Source organism: Tachyglossus aculeatus, chromosome 4, assembly GCF_015852505.1.
Source record: "Tachyglossus aculeatus isolate mTacAcu1 chromosome 4, mTacAcu1.pri, whole genome shotgun sequence".
Lineage (NCBI taxonomy): Eukaryota > Metazoa > Chordata > Mammalia > Monotremata > Tachyglossidae > Tachyglossus > Tachyglossus aculeatus.
This window is the reverse complement of record NC_052069.1, coordinates 37,836,737-37,859,898: the sequence shown is the minus strand read 5'-3', so window position 1 is coordinate 37,859,898 and position 23,162 is coordinate 37,836,737. Positions and strand designations below refer to the sequence as shown.

At 42.5% G+C, this 23,162-nt stretch overlaps 1 protein-coding gene across 1 annotated transcript in view; it reads left to right on the top strand.

Moving 5' to 3' along the window:
- Positions 1 to 23,162, top strand: part of MCOLN2 (mucolipin TRP cation channel 2) — a 68,129-nt gene that overhangs the window by 23,368 nt on the left and 21,599 nt on the right. The window contains exons 3-8 of the mRNA XM_038746007.1: positions 5,502 to 5,675; positions 7,049 to 7,202; positions 9,677 to 9,764; positions 9,861 to 9,957; positions 10,437 to 10,536; positions 21,899 to 22,011. Coding sequence (XP_038601935.1) covers positions 5,502 to 5,675; positions 7,049 to 7,202; positions 9,677 to 9,764; positions 9,861 to 9,957; positions 10,437 to 10,536; positions 21,899 to 22,011 — 726 coding nt within the window. The remainder of the gene's footprint in view (positions 1 to 5,501; positions 5,676 to 7,048; positions 7,203 to 9,676; positions 9,765 to 9,860; positions 9,958 to 10,436; positions 10,537 to 21,898; positions 22,012 to 23,162) is intronic.

The following is a 23,162-nucleotide window of genomic DNA, read 5'->3' as shown; positions in this document are numbered from 1 at the left end:
ATCAACTTTTCCATTAGTTCTGGATTGGGAGGGGAAGCATGTTCTAATCACTTAGATTATTAACCAAAAAAACCTTTCTTCAAGCATACTCAAGGAGAGGAATTTCTGTGCAGTTTTTACATGACTCTTCCTTTGCTCCCTGTGTAATGTTTTCTTTACTCAGTCAGCTAATGTAGTGTATTCAGTGAATGGGATTAAGCAGTAAACATAAATCCTCCCCTGAAAATCATTTACCAGTTTACCCATTCTTCACTGATGCAGTGTGGGTTTTCTAGTTTAGCTGTGGCAGTGGGAGCCAGGAACCCATGACTTACTTTGTCTCTACTGGTGCATATAAGAGCAAAAACGGCTTAGTGGACCACTGCTCTGGTTCCTTCCTCTCTTGAATCCCTTCTCCCCAGATGATTTTTAACTTCTTTTATTATTATCAATAATAATAATAACTGTGATATTTGTTAAGCACTGACTCTGTGCCAAACACCGTACTAAGCGCTGGGGTAGATACAAGGTAGTTGGTTTGGTCACAGCCCCTGTCCCACATAGGGCTCACAGTCTTAACCCCATTTTCTAGATGAGGTAACTGAAGCCCAGAGGAGTGAAGTGACTTGCCCAAGGTCACCCAGCAGACAAGCAACAAAGTCAGAATTAGAACCCAGGTCCTTCTGACTGCTACCCTGCTCATTCAAGCTCTCATCCTATCCCGTCTGGACTACTGCACTAGCCTTCTCTCTGATCTCCCATCCTCGTGTCTCTCTCCACTTCAATCCATACTTCATGCTGCTGCCCGGATTATCTTTGTCCAGAAACGCTCTGGACATATTACTCCCCTCCTCAAAAACCTCCAATGGCTACCGATCAATCTGCGCATCAAGCAGAAACTCCTCACCCTGGGCTTCAAGGCTCTCCATCACCTCGCCCCCTCCTACCTCACCTCCCTTCTCTCCTTCTACTGCCCAGCCCGCACCCTCCGCTCCTCCACCACTAATCTCCTCACTGTACCTCGCTCTCGCCTGTCCCGCCATCGACCCCCGGCCCACGTCATCCCCCGGGCCTGGAATGCCCTCCCTCTGCCCATCCGCCAAGCTAGCTCTCTTCCTCCCTTCAAGGCCCTGTTGAGAGCTCACCTCCTCCAGGAGGCCTTCCCAGACTGAGCCCCTTCTTTCCTCTCCCCTCGTCCCCCTCTCCATCCCCCCGTCTTACCTCCTTCCCTTCCCCACAGCACCTGTATATATGTATATATGGTTGTACATATTTATTACTCTATTTATTTATTTATTTATTTATTTTACTTGTACATTTCTATCCTACTTATTTTATTTTGTTGGTATGTTTGGTTCTGTTCTCTGTCTCCCCCTTTTAGACTGTGAGCCCACTGTTGGGTAGGGACTGTCTCTATGTGATGCCAATTTGTACTTCCCAAGCGCTTAGTACAGTGCTCTGCACATAGTAAGCGCTCAATAAATACGATTGATTGATTGATTCTGACTCCCAGGCCTATCATCTATCCACTAAGGCACACTTAGTTGGAGATGCATCAGAAACCTGCACATTAGTTAGTGGATCATAAGAGGGAAGGCATCTTTGGTACACTTTCAGAAGTGAGAACAAATTTCTCTAAAGCATTCTGGAAATGAAAACAAGATGTATTCAAGTTTCCCATTAGGGAGCTGTTCGAAATGTACACATAGAGGAAAAAAAAAGTATTGCTCTATTTTCTAGTATACTTTTTTTAGTTGATTCCCAGAGGGTTAAAATTGATTTAAAAATACTATATATTCAATCTCTGTCAATAGTTTTTACTGAGCGCTTACTCTGGGAACACTGTGTAAGCACTTGGAACAGTTCAGGAGAGTTGATAGACATGATCCCTGCCCTCAAAAGTATATAATGCAGTGGAAGAGACAGACTTGAAACTAAATTACAGGTAGGGGGAAACGACCCTTCTTAGGATGGCACCTGAAGAGTTTCTGGTACTCTACAAGTCTTGTCTATGGGAGGGAAACTCAAGCAGAGGCCTGTCCATTCTATTCCTAGCTTGGGCAGTGGCTAGCGAGTGGAAGACAATCTTCTACAAGTCAAAACTCACCTGTGCTGGGCAGCAGCGGCTTGGGAGAGAGGCGAGGGCGGAGACTCAAGTTGACTGCACGGAAGAAGGCAACGGTAAACCACTTCCATATTTTGACCTAGAAAACTCTATGGATACACTACCAGAACGATTGCAGATGGAAGTGGGACATTCTGGGAGAGATGTGTCCATAGCGTCGCTATGGGTTGGAAAGAACTCGACAATGGATGACAAGACAAGAATGGGGAAGTGATGGGAATGGGCTGAAGACCCAAGTGCATGAATATTATATCTTGCTTTCTTGATTACTATAAGAAGTTGTCTTCCTTTTCATTTGGAGCACTTTATATGGATTTCCCCCTTCAAGAGCATCATCACCTGAGCAATCTAGACTGTCATCCTTGGCCAATTGTGGTATTACATAGTAAATGGTGGTATTTAAGCACTTACTATAATAATAATAATAATCATGGTATTTGTTAAGCACTTACTATGTATGAAGCACTGTTCTAAGCGCTGGGGGGGGATACAAGGTGATCAGGTTGTTCCAGCTCACAGTCTTAATCCCCATTTTACAGATGAGGTAACTGAGGCACAGAGAAGTTAAGTGGCTTGCCCAAGGTCACACAGCTGACAGATGTGGAGCCGGGATTGGAACCCTTGACCTCTGACTCCCAAGCCCGTGCTCTTTCCACTGAGCCATGCTGCTTCTCTAAGTACTATGCCAAACACTGTACTAAATATGGGGATAATATGGTATTTGTTAAGCGCTTACTATATGTTAGGCAAGTTCTAAGTTCTGGGTTGGATGCAGGCAAATCGGGTTGGATACACTCTGTCCCATGTGGGGCTCACAGTCTCAATCCCATTTTCCAGATGAGGTAACTGAGAAGTGAAGTGACTTGCCCGAGGTCACACAGCAAACAAGTGGCAGAGCCGGGATTAGCCGGGAGCTCTATCCACTATGCCCTGCTGCTTCCGGAGACAAGATAATCAGAATGGACAAAGTCCTTGTCCCATATGGGGCTCAGAGTCTAAGTAGGAGGAAGAACAGGTATTTAATCCCTATTTTACAGATGAGGAAGCTGAGACCCAGAGACGTTAAGCGACATGCCCAAAGTCACCTAGCAGGCAAGTGGCGGAGCCATGATTAGAACCCAGGTCCTCCGACTCCCAGACCTGTGGTTTTCCACTAAGCCAAGCTGCTTCCTGGGTAGACTCAGATACAGGGAAGTTAAGTGATTTGCCCAAGGTGACACAGTAGTTGAATGGTAGAAGGAAGATTAGAACTCCCAGGCTTGTGCAGCGTGGTGTAATGGATAGAGCACAGGCCTGGGAGAAGGTCATGGGTTCTAATACTGGCTTCACCACTTGTCTGCTGTGTGACTTGGGCAAGTTACTTAACTTCTTTGTGCCTCAGATATCTCATCTGTAAAATGGGGATTGAGACTCTGGGCCCCACATGGGACAAGGACTATATCCAACCTGATTTGCTGCATCCACCCCGGTGCTTAGTACAGCGCCTGGCACATAGGAAGCACTTACTAAATACCACAATTATTATATTGTGTGTGTGTGTGTTTTGTGGGGAAAAGGGAGTGGTTTAGGGAGAGAAAATTCCTGAGAAGAAACTTTTAAAATGTAGAAGATACACGCAATTCTTCAGTATCATGGTATTCATTGCACCATCGGATAGAGCACTGATAAAGAATGGTCTTCTTCCAACGTGAGTCAGACTAGGTAGAATTCACATTCTATCTTCCCAAGTAGAGAGCTGCTGTTGACAGGAACAACTGTTCACATGGGTGTGGGGGCTTCTGGAATGCTGGGATGATGCCACCCAGCCTTTCCCTGGGCATCACATAACTGCCCACCAGCCCTCCTCTACTCTACCATATTGTGTGCCGCTTTGGGTTTTTTGCCACTTGATGCTGCTGTTTCTAATGCAGAAGATAACACTGAATGTTGTTGAAAAAGTACACAATCTAGGAATTTCTATCCAAAAAGGTCAGCCATAGTAGCTATAATCCATTTATCCATCTACGCTTTAATTCCCCTGAATTGAGAGCTACTATAGTGTAATTTTCCTGTAACAAAAGGCCCTTCAGGAATTCAGCAATAGCATTGTAACAAAACTGGGTGAGTCGTCCCCTTTCCTTTGAGTTTCCTGCTGCCACCTTAATGCACAAACTCTTATCTGGGATAAATATTAAATGACTGGCTTATAACATTGTGATTTTTCCCTTTTTGAAAAGTACTTAGATGAAGGTATGTAGGTTCGACAGTCATGTATTTTGATCACTGAAATTATAACATAGTCTCATTCATTGTCGTATTTATTGAGCGTTTACTATGTACAAAGCACTTTACTAAGTGCTTGGGAGAGGACAATATAACAGACACATTCCCTGCCTACAATGAGCTTACAGTCAAGACTGTGAGCCCACTGTTGGATAGAGACCATCTCTATATGTTGCCAACTTGTACTTCCCAAGCGCTTAGTACAGTGCTCTGCACACAGTAAGCACTCAATACGATTGATTGATTGATTGATCTATGATAAAGGTGTTAATTCCTTTCTTAGCTAGATCTGGATGATGAAATCCATGGCACAGGGAGAAATGAATCATGTTGGTTCCTTTTATCTGAGTTTAAACCTATAATATCTCTCATCAGGAAAATTTATGCCATATAAACAGTTTTTAAAAGTAGCTCCAAAACTGTATAAATCTTTTAATTTATCCTTTAGAAGCATAAATCTGGGGAATGAAAATCTAAATATGCACCTCAAGAAAATGGTTTACGTATAAAATTCCTCATGTTGATAACTTTTATTAGGAGCTTTATATACTTTAAAAATATCAATTGCTTTAGCTTTCAGCGGCTGATTTAAACTAAAGCTTGGTGCATTAGGACATAATATCTAAAAATGTTTCATAATTTAATTAGTGACATGCATGTAGTTCTCAGATGAATATAATCTGTTGAAATAGAGACACTTTTAATTTGTTCTCCAGGTTGTTTCATAGTTATTTTTTCATAGAGCCCAAACTCAAAGTCTTCTATGAGAAATCAGAATGGGGGAATACAAGGGGAGGAACACTTACATACCATTTAAGCCTAAAAAAATCACTAAACTCTTTCCCCTTAAATATATTTTTAGTCATTTATGTATTTTAGTGAAAAGTTCTCTCTACAGAGTTCACAATAATGTAAACATTTTAAGGTCAGAATTGGCTTTAATGTTTAAATGGAATGTTTAATTTCTATCACCTGAATTTAATGAAATACAAAGTTTAAAAATCACTTCAATTAATTTGAAAAATAAGGCATTATTGTTTACACCCCAAGGCATTTATTAATGTGTTCTGCGTGTGCGGAAACACTTAAGAAACCATCAGTTAATTATGATATGTTAATTTAACTTTTCTCTTAGCTTGTCCTATTTGGTTTGAATAACCAACTGGTGGTTTCTTTCAAAGAAGATAATACCGTTGCTTTTAAGCACATATTTCTGAAAAACTATTCTGGTGTGGATGAAGATGACTACAGTTGCAGTGTATATACCCAGAAGGATGTTTATGACAGCATTTTTTTTGCTATTCATCAGGTGAGCATTTTGGGATCTTTGTCAGTTTACTAAATGCCATTCCCTGCTTTTTGTATAGTATCTTCTTCGTAGGCCAAAATTACTTATTTTCCCCTTCTAATCATTGCAAGAAGTCTGTTAAGGAAGCAGCAAGTGCATATTATTGTACCCATTTTTCAGATATAAGTGATATAGGGTTGCTTTAAAGTTTTTTCCAGCTGTGGAATAATTCTATCAGAATGAAATGGAATTAATCAAAACCAACTCAGGAGGTTTGTCACTTCCTTTATGTATGAGAAGCTTTCATTCCATGAACCATAGTCTCATGCATAACAACCCTCAATTTTTAAAATTATAAAATGAGTTTTAAAGCACCGGTTCAAAATTAGTGGTCTTTTTCTCCAGTTATAGCAAAAGGATACATATTTTGACTTTTTATCATACTTCCAGGAATTTCCAGATTTAAGAATGCTGTGAATTCTGCAATACCCTGAGATTGTTGCACTAATCTTAGGATATTTTTATTTTGCATACTTTTTATGGGGAGTTTGAAATATAGTATCGCTCAGTCTACTTTAAAAATATCCTAAAATATTACATGAATACATTGTAGAAAGCAACCTGTTTCTCTTTTTCAGACTTTTGACTCTTAGATCTCTCTTACGTGTTGCATAGTATCTCCCCTCTCCCTCCCTCCCTCATTTTGAAAGTGTTTTTTCAATTTGGCTGGCATTTTTCTCCCAGTGTTAGCTGAAAGTGCATTTTTTTCCGCTCCTTAAGAATGAGTGACAGAAGAGATATTAGTTCTGCCATCTTTTGAAATCTGGTGTTAAATCTGAAACAAATCTTTAGTGGTAAAATTCGTAAAGATCTAGCATTAGCAAGATTCAAGTATGAGTGGGCTGTCCAGGGTAGGAGGGGGAAGGTAGGGAAGAATTTGAGAGGAAACTTTATACCTCTTTGCCATTGCTGTATAATAGTAGTAATAATAATAATAGTTATTATTAGGATTAGAACCCAGATCCTCTTGTCTCCCAGGCCTGAGCTGTTTCCACGAGGCCATGCTAGTCTATATGATATGGAGTTATTTCCCAGCCTCTGAGAACAGTTATTGGACATATTCCGGTCTGCAAAGCATTATGGATTAGCCAGAAGAGTGTGGGTTGCAATTGCTTGTATCCATCCCAGCCTTAGCACAGTGCTTGGCACATAGTAAGAGCTTCATAACTATTATTATTGTTGGTACTGTTAATGATATGTATAGGTGTAAATGGAAGTAAAATCAAAGCATTATTTTGTCTGGAATTGAGCAAATTCCAGTATTTCCCCTGCTTAACAAAACTACTTTGTTGCTTTCTAACTTTGACCATTGGGTGGGTATTTTGTTCCAACAGTACCATCGGTTAAAGAACATATCCCTGGGAACACTTGGTTATGAAGAAAATGAAGATAATAGAATTGGCTTAAAAGTCTGTAAACAACATTACAAGAAAGGAACAATGCTTCCTTCCAATGACACTCTGCATATAGACAGCGACATAGACATAGGTAATGGTCTTCTAAAAAGTCGAATTAATTGTAGTAGTGTTCACTGTGGTTACAGAAAAAGCAATTCAAGCAGGTGACTGAAATGCAGTAATTGTCCATTTAGCAAAGACTAACCCATTTGATGCTTTTAAAAAATATTCACCCAGAAAAGGCTTCTGTTGGGAAATCCAAGATCCAATAAGATTGGAGAAAGGTGAAATATCAGCTGGTCTCTGAGATTCAGACTGCTTTGGGTTCACTCTAGTTATTTGTAAATGTCTTTATGTCTTCCTCCCCAATTTCTCCCCGCTCCACCTCCGCCCTCTTCAACTCTCCCAAAATTCCCAGCAATATCTCAAGAAGAGATCTCTCGCCTCCTCTCAAAATCTACCCCCTCAACCAAACCGGTTCTTCTGACCCCATCCCTTCATACCTTTATTAAAATACCCACCCCCCTCCCTTTTTCCCTCCTCGATTGCCATCTTGAACCATTTGCTTTCCAATAGCTTCTTCCCCACGGCTTTCAAACATGTTTATGTATCCCCTACACTAAAAAACCCCTACTTTAATCCCCCTGGCTCCCTCCAGTTATTACCCCATCTTCCTCCATCCATTCCTCTCCAAACTCACAGAGAGAGAGAGACAAAGTTGTTCATACCCACTGTCTCAAGTTCCTCTCCTCCAATTCTCTCCTTGAACCCCTCCAATCTGGTTTCTTCCCCCTTCACTCAACAGAATCAGTCCTCTCTAAGGTCACTAGTGACCTTCTTTTCGCCTCCTCTCATTCAGTTGTATTTATTCGGCGCTTACTGTGTGCAGAGCACTGTACAAAGCACTTGGGGGAGTACAATCCAACTATAAACAGACCCATTCCCTGCCCACAATGAGCTTACAATCTGGGGTGGGGTGGCAGACATTATTATAAATACATAAATTAATTTCAGATGTGTACCTAAGTGCTGTGGGTTGGGATGGGGGAAGAAGAGAGTGAGCAAGTCAGGGCGATGCAGAAGGGAGTGGGAGAAGAGGAAAGAGGGGGCTTAGTCAAGGAAGGCCTTTTGGAGGAGATGTGTCTTCAAAAAGGCTTTGAATGGGGGGAGAGTAATTGTAGGATTTGAGGTGGGAGGGCATTCCAGGCCAAAGGCAGGACGTGGAAAAGTGGTTGGTGGCGAGATAAGCATGATCGAGGCACAGTAAAAAGGTTAGCACTAGAGGAGCGCTCTCCTTCTCTGCAGTCTCACATTTCCTCCTGTCTACAGTACATCTCCCCGGAATGCCCTGCTGACACCTCAAACTAAACATATCTAAAACAGAACTCCTTATCTTCCCACCCACACCTTGTCTTCCCCCATCTTTCTCATCACTGTAGACAATACCACTCTCTTCTCTATCTCACAAGCCGGTAACCTTAGCCTTCTCTGCAACTCATCTCTCATTCAATCACATATTCAATCTGTCACCAAATCCTGTCATGAGCCCGTTATTTGGTAGGGACCGTCTCAATATGTTGCCAACTTGTACTTCCCAAGCACTTAGTACAGTGCTGTGCACACAGTAAGTGCTCAATAAACATGATTTAATGAATGAATGTCATTTCTACCTTCACAACGTGGCTACAATCTGCCCTTTCCTCACCATCCAAACTGTTACTACACTGATCCAAGCACTTATTGTATCCCACCTTGACTGTTGTATCAGCCTCCTTGTTGACCCCCTGGCCTCCTGTCTCTCCAAACTCCAATCCATACCCTACTCTGCTGCCTGGGTCATTTTCCTCCAAAAAACGTTCAGTCCATGTTTCCCCACTCCTCAAGAACCTCCAGTGATTGCCCATCCACCTCCACATCAAACAGAAACTCCTTAACACCGACTTGAAAGCACTTAATCACCTCTCCCCTTCCTCCCTTACTTCACTGATTTCCTATTACAACCAGCCTGCATGCACACTTTACTCCTCTAATGTTTGCACTTAGCTCTACACCCGTTATTCCATTCTATGCCATGCTGCTTCTCAGAGCAGCAACTTCTCAACTTCACAGAGATAATATCTGGATTCTGAAAACAAATATAGGAAAAATCAGGTAGTTGCTAATTGTCAACTGTGACAACTTCTAGACTGTGAGCCAGCTGTTGGGTAGGGACCGTCTCTATATGTTGCCAACTTGTACTTCCCAAGCGCTTAGTACAGTGCTCTGCACACAGTAAGCACTCAATAAATGCGATTGAATGAATGTCACCAAGGCAATTTTCCTTCTATAAACAAATCATCCCACATATTTCTATGTTGAATCTTTTTTTTTACAATTCCTATCCCTTCTTTCTTTTTTTTTTTTAAAAAAAAAGCACTGCAAAAATAAATTCAGGAATTCCTGCTTCCCCTGACTAGAGGAATATTGTTTCCTTTCTCTAAGTGTTGTTTCCTGTTCTGGAAGTGAGATACCAGCTCATGTTGGCCTATCCCTGCCTTTGACTTCCCCCTGTCTTTGTTGCTGCAGATTGCATTCACCTAGATCTGCAAACTCTCTCAAACAAGAACTCCCAGGATTGGATGAATTCATCATTTTTTAGCCTGGAGTTTTATCGGTAAATCTGTTTTAAAGACTTTCTCCCCCCTGAAGGATTAAAGTCATTTGGAGCTTTATATAACAGGTTCATTACTCAGCAATATTTTTTATTTAGGCTCTTACAAGTTGAAATCTCCTTTAACCTCAAAGGTATTGACCTACAGTCAATTCATGCCCGTGAATTACCAGATTGTTATGCCTTTCAGAATACTGTAAGTGAAATTATGATTTTATTTATTTTCTACACTGACTTTTGGTAATGTTTTAATGCTTTTCCACTTGTTCTGAGCAACACAATTTAAAAACCATGTTGAATAAAAGGTCAATAGTGTCCTATTTTAGTGGCATGTATTTTAGCAATCCACTGTCCCTAATGAGTTTGGTTTTGGAAATCCTATAAATATTCCCTGTTTTTCTAGTGGTTAAAAATGATAGTATAAGGAAAAATTGCCAGATCACTTTTCTTGTGATCCCAATTAAGTCACCAAAATGGAAAGTCACAAACAGAATTTTCTGTAAATGGGAATTGGTTAATATGTATTTATCCCAATGAACTAAATAAATAGTAAAAATGTAATTGTCCTTGAGTCAGCAAACTGATTTTGATGCCCCAAATTTTCAACAGGATAGTCAATTCTGTCAACCATGCTTCTCGAAGGGTAATAAATTTTCCTCACATTTCTCTCTTCAGATCACCTTTGACAATAAAGCACACAGTGGTAAAATCAAAATCTATTTTGATAGCGATGCCAACATTCAAGAGTGCAAGGACTGGCGTATATCTGGATCTAGTAAGTATTACATGTACACACCCACCGTACATATAGAAGTGAAGTTGATTATTTCAACGAGGTCTTGGTTTTTAGATGTGGTTGTTTAGATTGAAGTGTGTTTTCAGTAGTCCATTAGTAGCATGTTTCAAAGTCTGTGTGAATGCCATAAACTCCTAATATTTAATAAATCAACCAATTACTTTTTTAATTAATCTCTAGTAATTGTTAGTCCTAGAGGTGTCTATGACCGTTTTAATGCATTGGATTTTGAAGCAAGATTAGGTTGAAAAGTTGACTGACAAGACCAAGTATAGAACTAGTATGTAAGAACCGTAAATGTTTAGTAGCTTCCAACTTTGCCAAGCAGCATGGCCTAGTGGCAAGAGCCCGGGCTTGGGAGTCAGAGGACGTGGGTTCTAATCCCTGCTCTGCCACTTGTCTGCTGTGTGATCTTGGGCAAGTCACTTCACTTCTCTGTGCCTCAGTGACCTCATCTGTAAAATGGGGATTAAGACTGCGAGCCCCACGTGTGACAACCTAATTATTTTGTATCTATCCCAGTGCTTAGAACAGTGCTTGGCGCATAGTAAGCGCTCAAAAAATACCATCATTATTAAACTCTGTGTTGCTTCTGCATACCATCTGTGAAAAGAGCATAAACTTCATCTGTACAATGGGGATTAAGATTGTGAGCCCCACATAGGACAGTCTGATCACCTTGTATCCCCCCAGCTCTTAGAACAGTGCTTTGCACACAGTAAGCACTTAACAAATACCATCATGATGATAAGCTTGATTGACCTCTCCAAGATATCTGGATTCTTAAAATAAAAATGGGAAAAATCAGATTATAGTTAACGCTCACCTGAGCAATTTTCCTTCTATAAACAAATCATACCACATGTTTCCGTATTGAGAAACATAGCTCAGGAAACAGAATTCAAACACGAGACATATTAACAAGTAATTTTCCACTTTTGCAGTTTTAAAAAACATTCAAATGTACACAAAGACAAGTCTAATCAGTGACTCCAGTTTTATTGGATGGGAACAGTGGCTCTGATTCTGCCCTGTGGTGACTCTTTTATGCATTTTAATAAATTTCAATATTAGAAATTCCTTTCCTGTTGATAAGTTCACCCCCACCTACTCACTCTGGGAGGCCCATAGGGGATGGGGACTTGTGTCCTACCTGATTGTATCTACCCTGGCACTTAGAACAGTGCCTCACACATAATATATGCTTAGCAAATACTATAATTATATATTCTATTGCTCAACTCAGGTTCCTTATTCTCTTTACTGCCATTCTAATTCATTGCTTCCTGCTTGATGGAAATTGTCTGAAGGTGATATTTTCCCTTCCCCAGTAGTTTGACCTAAGGGGATCCAATTGTTAAATAGATCACCATGTAGCCAAGAAACTTCTCCACGCCGTTAGGGATGTTTCATGGCCCTGTACACACTGTCGCAACACTCTCGAAGAAGGAACATGACTCCAGCCTCTTGACCAGCATAGATGGAGTCTTGAAGAGGCGGCACCAACATTGGAATGCCCTCCTCAAGACACCATCTATCACTGAAGATGAGGCTCTTCAAAAACCTAGAAATCACCCCCTCTCATCAAATACACCACTAGTGCTTTGCACATTCATTCAATTCATTCATTCAATCGTATTTATTGAGCGCTTACTGTGTGCAGAGCACTGTACTAAGCGCTTGGGAAGTACAAGTTGGCAACAAAAAAGAGACAGGCCCTACCCAACAGTGAGCTCACAGTCTAGAAGGGGGAGACAGACAACAAAACAAAACATATTAACAAAATAAAATAAATAGAATAGTAAATTTGTACAAGTAAAATAGAGTAATAAATCATTCATTCATTCAATCGTATTTACTGAGCGCTTACTGTATGCAGAGCACTGTACTAAGCACTTGGGAAGTACATAGTAAGCACTTAATAAATGCCATCATTATTATTATTCCTAAACTCACAAACTCTGAAATCTCACTCTCTGAACACAACCCTTCTAATCTGCCATCTCGGCCACACGTACAAGTTCCCCACAGAATTGTTCTTTTCCCCATACAGAGACCTCTGGAGAAGCAGCGTGACTTAGTGGAAAGAGCACGGGCTTGGGAGTCAGAGGTCATGGGTTCTAATCCCAGCTCCACCACTTGTCAGCTGTGTGACTTTGGGCAAGTCACTTAACTTCTCTGTGCCTCAGTTACCTCATCTGTAAAATGGGGATTGAGACAGTGAGCCCTACATGGGACAACCTGATTACCTTCTATCTACCCCAGCGCTTTGAACAGTGCTTGACACATAGTAAGCGCTTAACATATACCATTATTATTGTTATTATTGTTATTTGCAGTATTTAAGTGCTTACTATGTGCCAAGCACTGTTCTAAACACTGGGGTAGAAGAAGCTAATCATGGCTTAGTGGATAGAGCATAAGCCTGGGAGTCAGAAGGCCATGGATTCTAATCCTGACTGCCATTTGTCTGTTGTGTGACCTTGGGCAAGTCACTTCACTTCTCTGGGCCTCAGTTACCTCATCCATCAAATGGGAATGGAGACCATGTCCCATGTGGGACAGGGACTGTGTCCAACCCGGTTTGCTTGTATCCACCCCAGCGTTTAGTCCAGTGCCTGGCACATAATAAGAGCTTAATGAATGCCATCACTATCATTAATTATTATTATTATGCTACTTTGTTCCGTCCTCCCCTGCTTCACATGCCTTGACTGCAACCAGGACGGGCAGGCAGTTAACAGTAGGAAGAACAGGTACCAACAGGAAGAACCATAATTCTGAAGGACAAGAGGGAAAGGGGGAAAAACTGCAGTGGCTATCCTCCAGGAGGTGGGTGTGGGGGGTGTCAGGATTTGGGGTGACGCTATTGTGGTGCCTATCATTTTTCTGTCCTCCTCCTACTAGAAACAGTGATTGTTGCTAAAAGCTTGAGCCAGAATCATGCAAAGCCCTGGTTTAAAAAAAAAATACTGGGTAAGCAGGTAGGGTGGAAGGGGGCTGAAGGGAAGGCCTTTTGGAGTATATGGGGATAGTTCTAGGAGTACCTAGGAATAGGGCAGGGGAAGATGATAAGGAAAGTGGAACATTCATTCATTCAATCATATTTATTGAGCGCTTACTGTGTGCTGTTCAGAGCACTGTACTAAGCACTGGGGAAGTCCAAGTTGGCAACATATAGAGACGGTCCCTACCCAACAACGGGCTCACAGTCTAGAAGGGGGAGACAGACAACAAAACAAAGCATGTAGACAGGTGTCAAAATCGTCAGAACAAATGGAACAGCAGGGAAGGATTGACAGGATAATTTTAACTCACCTGACAGGGCTTAGTTGCTGATAACGGTATTTGTTAAGTGCTTTATTGTGCGTCAAGCTCAGTTCTAAACACTGGGGTAGATACAAACTAATCAGGTTGGACACAGTCCCTGTCCCACATGAGGTTTACAGTCTTAATCCCCATTTTCCAGATGAGGTAACTGAGGGCCAGAGAAGTGAAGCACCTTGCCCAAAGTCACACAGCAGACAAGTGGTGGAGCTGGGATTCTGACTTCCGGGCCTGTGCTCTGCCCGCTAGGCCGTGCTGCTTCAGTTGTCCTGTCAAGGTTGGGCCAGTGACAGGAAAAGAACAAATGTCATCCAAGGCAATGGGAAATTGAATCCTACAAGCTAACAATTCACAATACATTCATTCATTCAATCACATTTATTGCGTGCTTACTCTGTCCAGAGCACTGCACTGAGCACTTGGGAGAGTTCAATACAACAACAGACACATTCCCTGCCCATTTGGGCAAGTCACTTAACTTCTCTGCACCTCAGTTACCTCATCTGTAAAATGGGATTAAGACTGTGAGCCTCACGTGGGACAACCTGATTACCTTGTATCTACCCCAGTGCTTAGAACAGTGCTTGGCACATAGTAAGCGCTTAACAAATACCATCATCATCATCACAATGAGTTTACAGTCCAGAGGGCAGATATGTATGCTGCCATCCTTCGAATGCCCATTTTGATCTCCGTAAACTTCCCAGTGTTTTCTAGTCCATTTAGAAGCCACCCATAATAAGACTCAGCAGTGAGAAGTGAGCTAACCCGATCACTACTGTTCATATTGAGTTATTTAACCTGGAAAATGTGTCCAATATATAGCTCTTTTGATCCTCAAAGCCATTTTTTTTTTCTAAATTGCACACTTTTTCTGTGCAGAGCTTTCTAACATAACTGACACTTGTTAAATCCTTCTCTCCACCAATGCAGCCACATATTCAAGGAGTATATTCTCGGGGGTCGTTCCCCACAGATCTGCTTATTCCTCTCCATTCAAAGCTCCATGTGCTTCTCCAAGCACTTGTCATATTCCCACCTCCGGGATTGCTTCCTGTCTCTCCCCTCTCCAGTCCACGGTGCCCTCTATTGCCTGCACTGTTTTCCTAAAACATTGTTCTGCATATGTCTTCCCCATTCCCCCAAAACTTCTCGACTTTTAAGGCATTCAACCAGCTATCACCCTACCACCTGTCAACTTGAAATTGACAAGCTTAGTAGTTATTCCATCGAACTCTTGTGATTCTGGGGATCACCTCCCCTAAAGTCAAAGACGGACGACCTAAGGAGTCGCCAATAATTAATTGATCAATTGTATTTATTGAGCATTTACTTTGTGCAGAGCAGTATACTAAGTGCTTGGGAGAATACATTATAACCAAGTTGGAAAGACACATCTCCTGCCCTCAATGTGTTAGCCCTATACAGTTCAGAAGCAAAGATTTTGAACGGAAGCAGTGTGGTCTAGTGGAAAGAGCAAACGCTGGGAGTCAGAGGATTTGGGTTCTAATTCTGGTTCTGGTAGCCCACTGTTGTGTAGGGACTGTCTCTATATGTTGCCAGCTTGTACTACCCAAGCACTTAGTACAGTCAGTGTTCTGCACACAGTAAGCGCTCAATAAATACGATTGATTGATTGATTCTGGTAGTCTGCTGCGTGACCTTGGGTAAGTCACTTAACTTCTCTGTGCCTCAGTTACTTTATCTGTAAAATGGGGATTGACTGTAAACCCCATGTGTGGCAGGCACTCTGTCCAATCTGATCACTTTGTGCCTATCCCAGCATTCAGTACAGTGCCTGGCACATAATAAGCACATAAAAAATAGGGAGCTTTCAGACCATTTGTATGGAAATTAAAATGTTGTTACCACTTCCTTTGAGAGGCTTGTTTGCTGCAGTGCTCTTGTCTGTGCCTTTTCCGAGAAAAGGAGTCAAAAGGAGTCAGAAGGAGTCAAATCCTTGGCCTCAAAGTAATAACACTGCTGTTTGTTAAGCGCTTACTATGTGCCAAGCACTGCACTGAGTGCTGGGGTAGATAAAAGACCATCAGATCTTACATGGGACTCACAGTGTAACAGGTAATGGTCCCCCTTTTTGCAGATGAGGGAACTGAGTCACAGAGGAGGTAAGTGGTTTGCCCAAAGTCACACATCAGGTATGTGGCAGAATGGATTATAACCCAGGTCCTCTGATTCCTAAACCCATCCTCTACCAGAGAAGCAGCGTGGCTCAGTGGAAAGAGCATGGGCTTTGGAGTCAGAGGTCATGGGTTCGAATTCCAACTCCGCCACATGTCTGCTGTGTGACATTAGGCAAGTCACTTAACTTCTCTGAGCCTCAGTTACCTCATCTGTAAAATGGGGATTAAGACTGTGAGCCCCATATGGGACAACCTGATCACCTTGTATCCCCCCAGTGCTTAGAACAATGCTTTGCATATAGTAAGCACTTAACAAATGCTATTATTATTATTACCCACTAGGGCACACTGCTTCCACAAAAGCCAAATAATAATAATATTAATTGTGGTATTTGTTAAGCGCTTACAATGCGCCAGGCACTGTACTAAACACTGGGGTAGATAAAAGATAATTGGGTTGGATACAGTCCCTGTCCCAAACAGGGCTCACGGTCTTAATCCCATTTGACAGATTCATTCATTCAGTCGTATTTATTGAGCGCTTATTGTGTGCAGAGCACTGTACTAAGTGCTTGGGAAGTACAGTTCAGCAACAAATAGAGACAATCCCTGCCCATAATGTACTCACAGTCTAGATGAGGTCACTGGGCCCAGAGAAGTTAAGTGACTAGCCTAGGGTCACCCAGCGGACAAGTGGCAGTGACCAGAGGCCCTGGCCCTCTGACTCCTAGTGCTTAGAGCACAGGCCACGCGGCTTCTCACAAATTAGAAAGACCTGGTAATCCAGCGAGGTCCAACCTGACTTCATTCATTCACTCAATCGTATTTATTGAGCGCTTACTGTGTGCAGAACACTGTACTAAGTGCTTGGGAAGTACAAGTTGGCAACATATAGAGACGGTCCCTACCCAACAGTGGGCTCACAGTCTAGAAGGAGGAGACAGAGAACAAAGCAAAACATTTTAACAAAATAAAATAAATAGAATAAATATGTACAAATAAAATAATAGAGTAATAAATATGTGCAAATATATATACAGATATACAGGTGTTGTGGGGAGGGGAAGGAGGCAAGGCGGCGGGGATGGGGAGGGGGAGAGGGGGAGAGGAAGGAGGGGGCTCAGTCTGACTTCAGATCTTCCCCAACCGTTCTACCCACTCTAAAACCCGGGAGCCATTGCCGACTCTGGATGACAGAACAACATTTCCCAGAATTGGCAATTGGGAGGGAAGAGGAGGGCAGGGCTCATCCTACTGAAACTCCAGTTGGAAGTCGGGAAGAAATCGGTCCCGACCCCTGGATGACTGTGAGCCCGTTGTTGGGTAGGGACCGTCTCTATATGTTGGGTTGTACTTCCCAAGCACTTACTACAGTGCTCTGCACACAATAAGCGCTCAATAAATACGATTGAATGAGGTCTTTTAGCACCAACTCATTCATTCGTCTCCCTTCTCCCCGACTCTAAGTGCAGAGAAGCGCGTAAGTAAAGCTGTCTTGTCTTATTCTGTCAAGTCTTTTCTGACCCTTTTCTTTCCAACCCATAGCGACTCCATGGACACATATCTCAGCTCCCTGTATATTCAGACAGCTTATTGCTCTCCCTCTCGTGACCAGCAAGAACGAGTACAAATTTGCTTGTTCTATTTGTTCTGACAACTTGACACCTGTCCACATGTTTTGTTTTGTTGTCTGTCTTCCCCTTCTAGACTGTGAGCCCGCTGTTGGGTAGGGACCATCTCTATATGTTGCCGACTTGTACTTCCCAAGCACTTAGTACAGTGCTCTGCATGCAGTAAGCGCTCAAATACAATTGAATGAATGAATAAATGAATGCTTGGTGGTCATTAATCAGTAGTATTTATTGAGGGTGGACTGAGTGCTGAGCACTATACTAGTCACATGGAAGAGCTAGTAGACATGGTCCCTGCCCTCAAGAAGTTTACCATCTAGCAGGGAGACAGGCCCTAAAATAATTTAATAATTTAATTCAGAGAAGCAGCATGGCTCAGTGGCAGGAGCCCGGGCTTTGGAGTCAGAGGTCATGGGTTCAAATCCTGGCTCTGCCACTTGTCAGCTGTGTGACTTTGGGCAAGTCACTTCACTTCTCTGAGCCTCAGTAACCTCATCTGTAAAATGGGGATGAAGAGTGTGAGCCTCCCATGGGACAACGTGATTACCTTGTATCTACCCCAACACTTAGAACAGAGCTTGGCACATAGCGCTTAATAAATGCCATTATTATTATTATTTACATAAATCACATAAATTCAAGGAAGCTGTGAGTACATATGTGCTTAGGTGGTGCAGTAGGGCTGATGTGATTACTGCTTCAGCCTCCTCTCCTCTCTGATCTCTCATCCTTCTGTCTCTCCCCGCTTCAGTCTATACTTCACTCTGCTGCCCGGATTATCTTTGTACAGAAACACTCTGGGCATGTCACTCCCCTCCTCAAAAATCTCCAGTGGTTGCCTGTCAGCCTACGAATCAAGCAAAAACTCCTCACCCTCGGCTTCAAGGCTGTCCATCCCCTTGCCTCCTCTTACCTCACCTCCCTTCTCTCCTTCTCCAGCCCAGCCCACACTCTCCGCTCCTCTGCTGCTGCTAACCTCCTCACTGGGCCTCGTTCTCACCTGTCCCACTGTCGACCCCCAGCCCACGTCCTTCCCCCGGCCTGGAATGCCCTCCCTCCGCACATCTGCCAAGCTCGCTCTCTTCCTCCCTTCAAAGCCCTCCTGAGAGTTCACCTTCTCCAGGAGACCTTCCCAGACTGAGCCCCTTTTTTCCTCTTCTCCTCCCCATCCCATGCTCTGTCCTACCTCCTTCCCCTCCCGACAGCACTTGTATATAATAATGATGGCATTTATTAATCACTTACTATGTGCAAAGCACTGTTCTATGCGCTGGATATATATTTGTACAGATTTATTACTCTATTTTACTTGTACATATTTACTCTTCTATTTATTTTGTTAATGATGTGCATTTAGCTTTGATTCTGTTTGTTCTGACAATTTTGACATGTGTCTACATGTTTTGTTGTGTCTCCCCCTTCTAGACTGTGAGCCCGCTGTTGGGTAGGGACTGTCTCTATATGTTACCGACTTGTACTTCCCAAGCGCTTAGTACAGTGCTCTGCACACATTTAGCGCTCAATAAATACAAATGAACGAATGAATGAATGAATGAGGTTATAAGGAGGGAAGAGTACAGATTAATCAGGAAGCCCTCCCGGAGGAGGTGTGATTTCAGAATGGCCTTGGAGATGAGATCTGTGGTCTGTCTGAGGTGAAAGGGGAGCGAACTTGGGCAGTGGGGAGAAATCAATGAATGGTATTTATTAAGTGCTCACTGTGTGCAGAGGACTGTACAATGTGCTTGGGAGGGTACAATATAACAGAGTTGGTGGACACATTCCCTGCTCACAGTGAGTGGGGAGGGTGTGAACAAGAAGTCCATGGCAGGATATTGAAAACTAGGCCCTGCGAGCAGGTTAATTTGAGAGGAAAGAAGAGTGGGAGCTGGGGTACAGTGGAAGAAGAGAGTGGAGAAGCAGAGGGGAGAAAAATGATGTGTGCATTAAAACTAGTGGTCAGGAGTCTTTTCTTGCACCTAGTATAGTATAGTAGAAATACAGTTACAACAGTATGGCATAATGGAGGGAGCATGGGCTTGGGAGTCAGAAGGACCTGGGTTCTAATCCTGGCGCTCTTCCATGTTTCCTGTATGACCTTGGGCAAGTCACTTAACTTCTCTGGACCTCAGATCCCTCATCTGTAAAATGGGAATTAAGACTGTGAGCCCCAAGTGAGACAGGGACTCTGTCCGACCTGATTAACTTGTATCCACCCCAGCACTTAGAACAGTACTTGGCACATAGAAGTGATGATGATAGTGATGATGATGATGATGTTAATTGATGTGAGATTTCAGTGCTTACCATGTGCCAAGCACTGTACTAAGCGCTGGGGTAGATACGGGATAATCAGGCCCCCCATGGGACTCATGGTCTAAGTAGGCAAGAAACAGATATTGATTCCCCATTTTTGCAGGTGAGGAAATTGAGACCCATGGAAGTTAAGTGACTTACCCAAGGTCCCACAGCAGGAATGTAATGGAGACGGGATTAGAACCCAGGTCCTGGAGAAGCAGTATGGCCTACTGGACAGAGCATGGACCTAGGAGTCCGAAGGACCTGGGTTCTAATCCTTGTTCCACCACTTGTCTACTGTGTGACTTTGGGCAAATCACTTCACTTCTCTGTGCCATTCATTCAATCATACTCATTCATTCAATTGTATTTATTGAGCACTTACTGTGTGCAGAGCACTGTACTAAGCGCTTAGGAAGTACAAGTTGGAACATATAGTGCCACAGTTCCCTCGTCTGTACATGGGGATTAAGGATGTGAGCCCCATGTGGGACTGGACTGTGTCCAACCTGATTAGCTTAAGAATAATAATAATAATAATAATGGTGGTATTTATTAAGCACTTACCATGTGCCAAACACTGTTTTAAGCTTGTACCCAGCGTTTAGTACAGTGCTTGGCACATAGTAAGCACTTAACACATACCCTGAAAAGGGTCCTCTGCCTCCCAACCCCATTCTCTTTCCACTAGACCATGCTGCTTAGTATTCATGGGTATGTGTCCCCTTGATATATTTGTTTTTGACCTCTCCAGTTTTTAATATTTTTAGGTTTGTCTCCCCATTAGAGCATGAGCTTCCTATGGGTGAGGAACAAGTCATTTGATGTTTCTGCTCTTTCCGAACAGATGGCTACTATTATGTTGCTATCATCTTCGAGCTCCAAAGCAGGGAATAGGCCTTCAATGGGATAGATTCCCTGAGGGGCGTTAAAAGCCATCTCAGAGCTTTGTATGGCCATTCATTCATTCATTCAATCGTATTTATTGAGCGCTTACTGTGTGCAGAGCACTGTACTAAGCACTTGAGGCTGTCTGGGGGGCCTTGGAATGTCTCTGGAGGTTAGGGACTCTGGGTTAGGGAGTTCACTGAGCCAGTTTGGGGTGTTCTGCCCAGGAATCCCAGAACTGAAGCCAGAGCATTTCTAGCACCATCCCCAGATCAATCCATCTATCACCGGTACATATTTCCTCTCCCCACCCTCCCTCTGTGTCAACTGTTTACTTGGCTGGGTATCCTTTAAGTACTTTGATTCTCACCCCAGCCCGACAGTACTCAGTAATAATAATGATGGTCTTTAAGTGCTTACAATGTGCCAGGCACTGTAGTAAGCGCTGGAGTGGATACAAACTGGTCAGGTTGGACAGAGTCCCACGACTGAACCCCATGTAGGACAGGGACTGTGTCTATCCTGATTTGCTTGTATCCACCCCAGCGCTTAGCACAGTGCCTGGCACAAAGTAAGTACTCAACAAATACCACAACTGCAGACTTAATCCCCATTTTACAGAGGAGGTAATTTAGGCCCAGAGAAGTGAAGTGACTTGCCCAAGGTCACACAGCAGACACATGGTGGAGCCTGGATAAGAATCCAGGTCCTTCTGACTTCCAGGATCATGCTGTCTCCACTGAGCCAAGCAGTTTCTCTAGAGACTATAACATGGTATCTGATAATAATAATAATAGTGTTAAGCACCTCCTATATGCCAAGCATTGTTCTAAGCACTGAGGTAGATACAGGCTAATCAGGTTATCACTTACAGATGAGGTAACTAAGGTACAGAGAAGTTAAGCGGCTAGCCCAAGGTCAACAGCAGACTATAACATTATTAATATTGATTACATGTAACTTGGGTTATAACTTTTCAGATTCTTGAAGAAAATTTGACTGTAATGTGCAAAAAAGCCCAAACCTTAATTTTTTTGGCTTTTTTTCCTCCTGTAGTTCAGAAAAACACTCAATATGTTCTGGTGTTTGATGCATTTGTCATTTTAAGTTGCTTCACTTCTCTGATTCTCTGCACAAGATCCATTGTTCTTGCTCTGAGATTGCAAAAAGTAAGTGCTTATATTTTTTCATTTCCTCCTTTTAAAATTTCTTCAATACGCTTGACCTAATATATGGCTTAGTTCAGGGCTCGGCACATAGTAAGTGTTCAGTAAATACCACTGACTGGCGTTCCAACATTCCCACCACTCCAGAATTTAAGTCCTTAATTAGATTAAGATTCCTTGATATGTGAGGTGTGAGAATGTGTGCCTTATAACCAGTCTGGTGTAGGAGGTCAATCGTATCTATTGACAAGTGAGACAATTTCAAGTAATCACACATCTTAAATTCATTCATTCAATCATAGTACGATACAATAAACAGACACATTCCCTGCACACAATGAGCTTACAGTCTAGAGCAGGAGAGACAGACATCAATACAACTAAATATATTTGAATGAATGAAAACAGCCACTTCTGCCCTGGCAAAAGGCTGGACATTTTAAATGTTTCCTGACTAAAACTTAATTTTGTCTCCTAGAAGGGGTTGAAAGATTCGAGTAGGAGTGAGTTTTAACTTTTTTTTTTTGAGTTACCAGGTCTCATTACTTTATCATCAGTGGTTTTTATTTGATTAATCAATCAGTGGTACTTACTGAGCCCTTACTATGTGCACAGCATAGTATTAAGCACTCGGGAGAGCACATTACAGCAGTTAGCAGACATGTTCCATTCCCACAATGAGCCTAAAGTCTAGAGGAGGAGACAGATATTAATATAAATAAATAATTTATAATATGCAACTTATAGATATGTGCATAAGCACCGTGGGGTTGAGGGTGAGGCACTTTTCAAGTGCCCAAAGGTCACAGATCCAAGTGCAATTTATTGAGCGCTTACTCTGGGCAAAGCACTGTACTGAGCTCTTGAGCACTGTACTGAGCGTTTATTAGTGTAGCAAATAAACCAGAAATTTGAGGCTAGAAATTCAGGCTTCAAATATATCATTTGGATCAACAACACATTTCATTTCATAGCTCCACTGACAGTTTGTGGAGATTTTCCGTGCTCTCTGGTAACCCAAGCAACTTACTGGGTTTCCTCTGGCATTCCAGTGAAGTCATAGAAGGAGGAAATATCAGTCAATCAATCAGTGGTATTTATTGGGTGTTTACTGTACTAAGAGCTTGGGAGAGTACAATACAACTGTGTTGCTT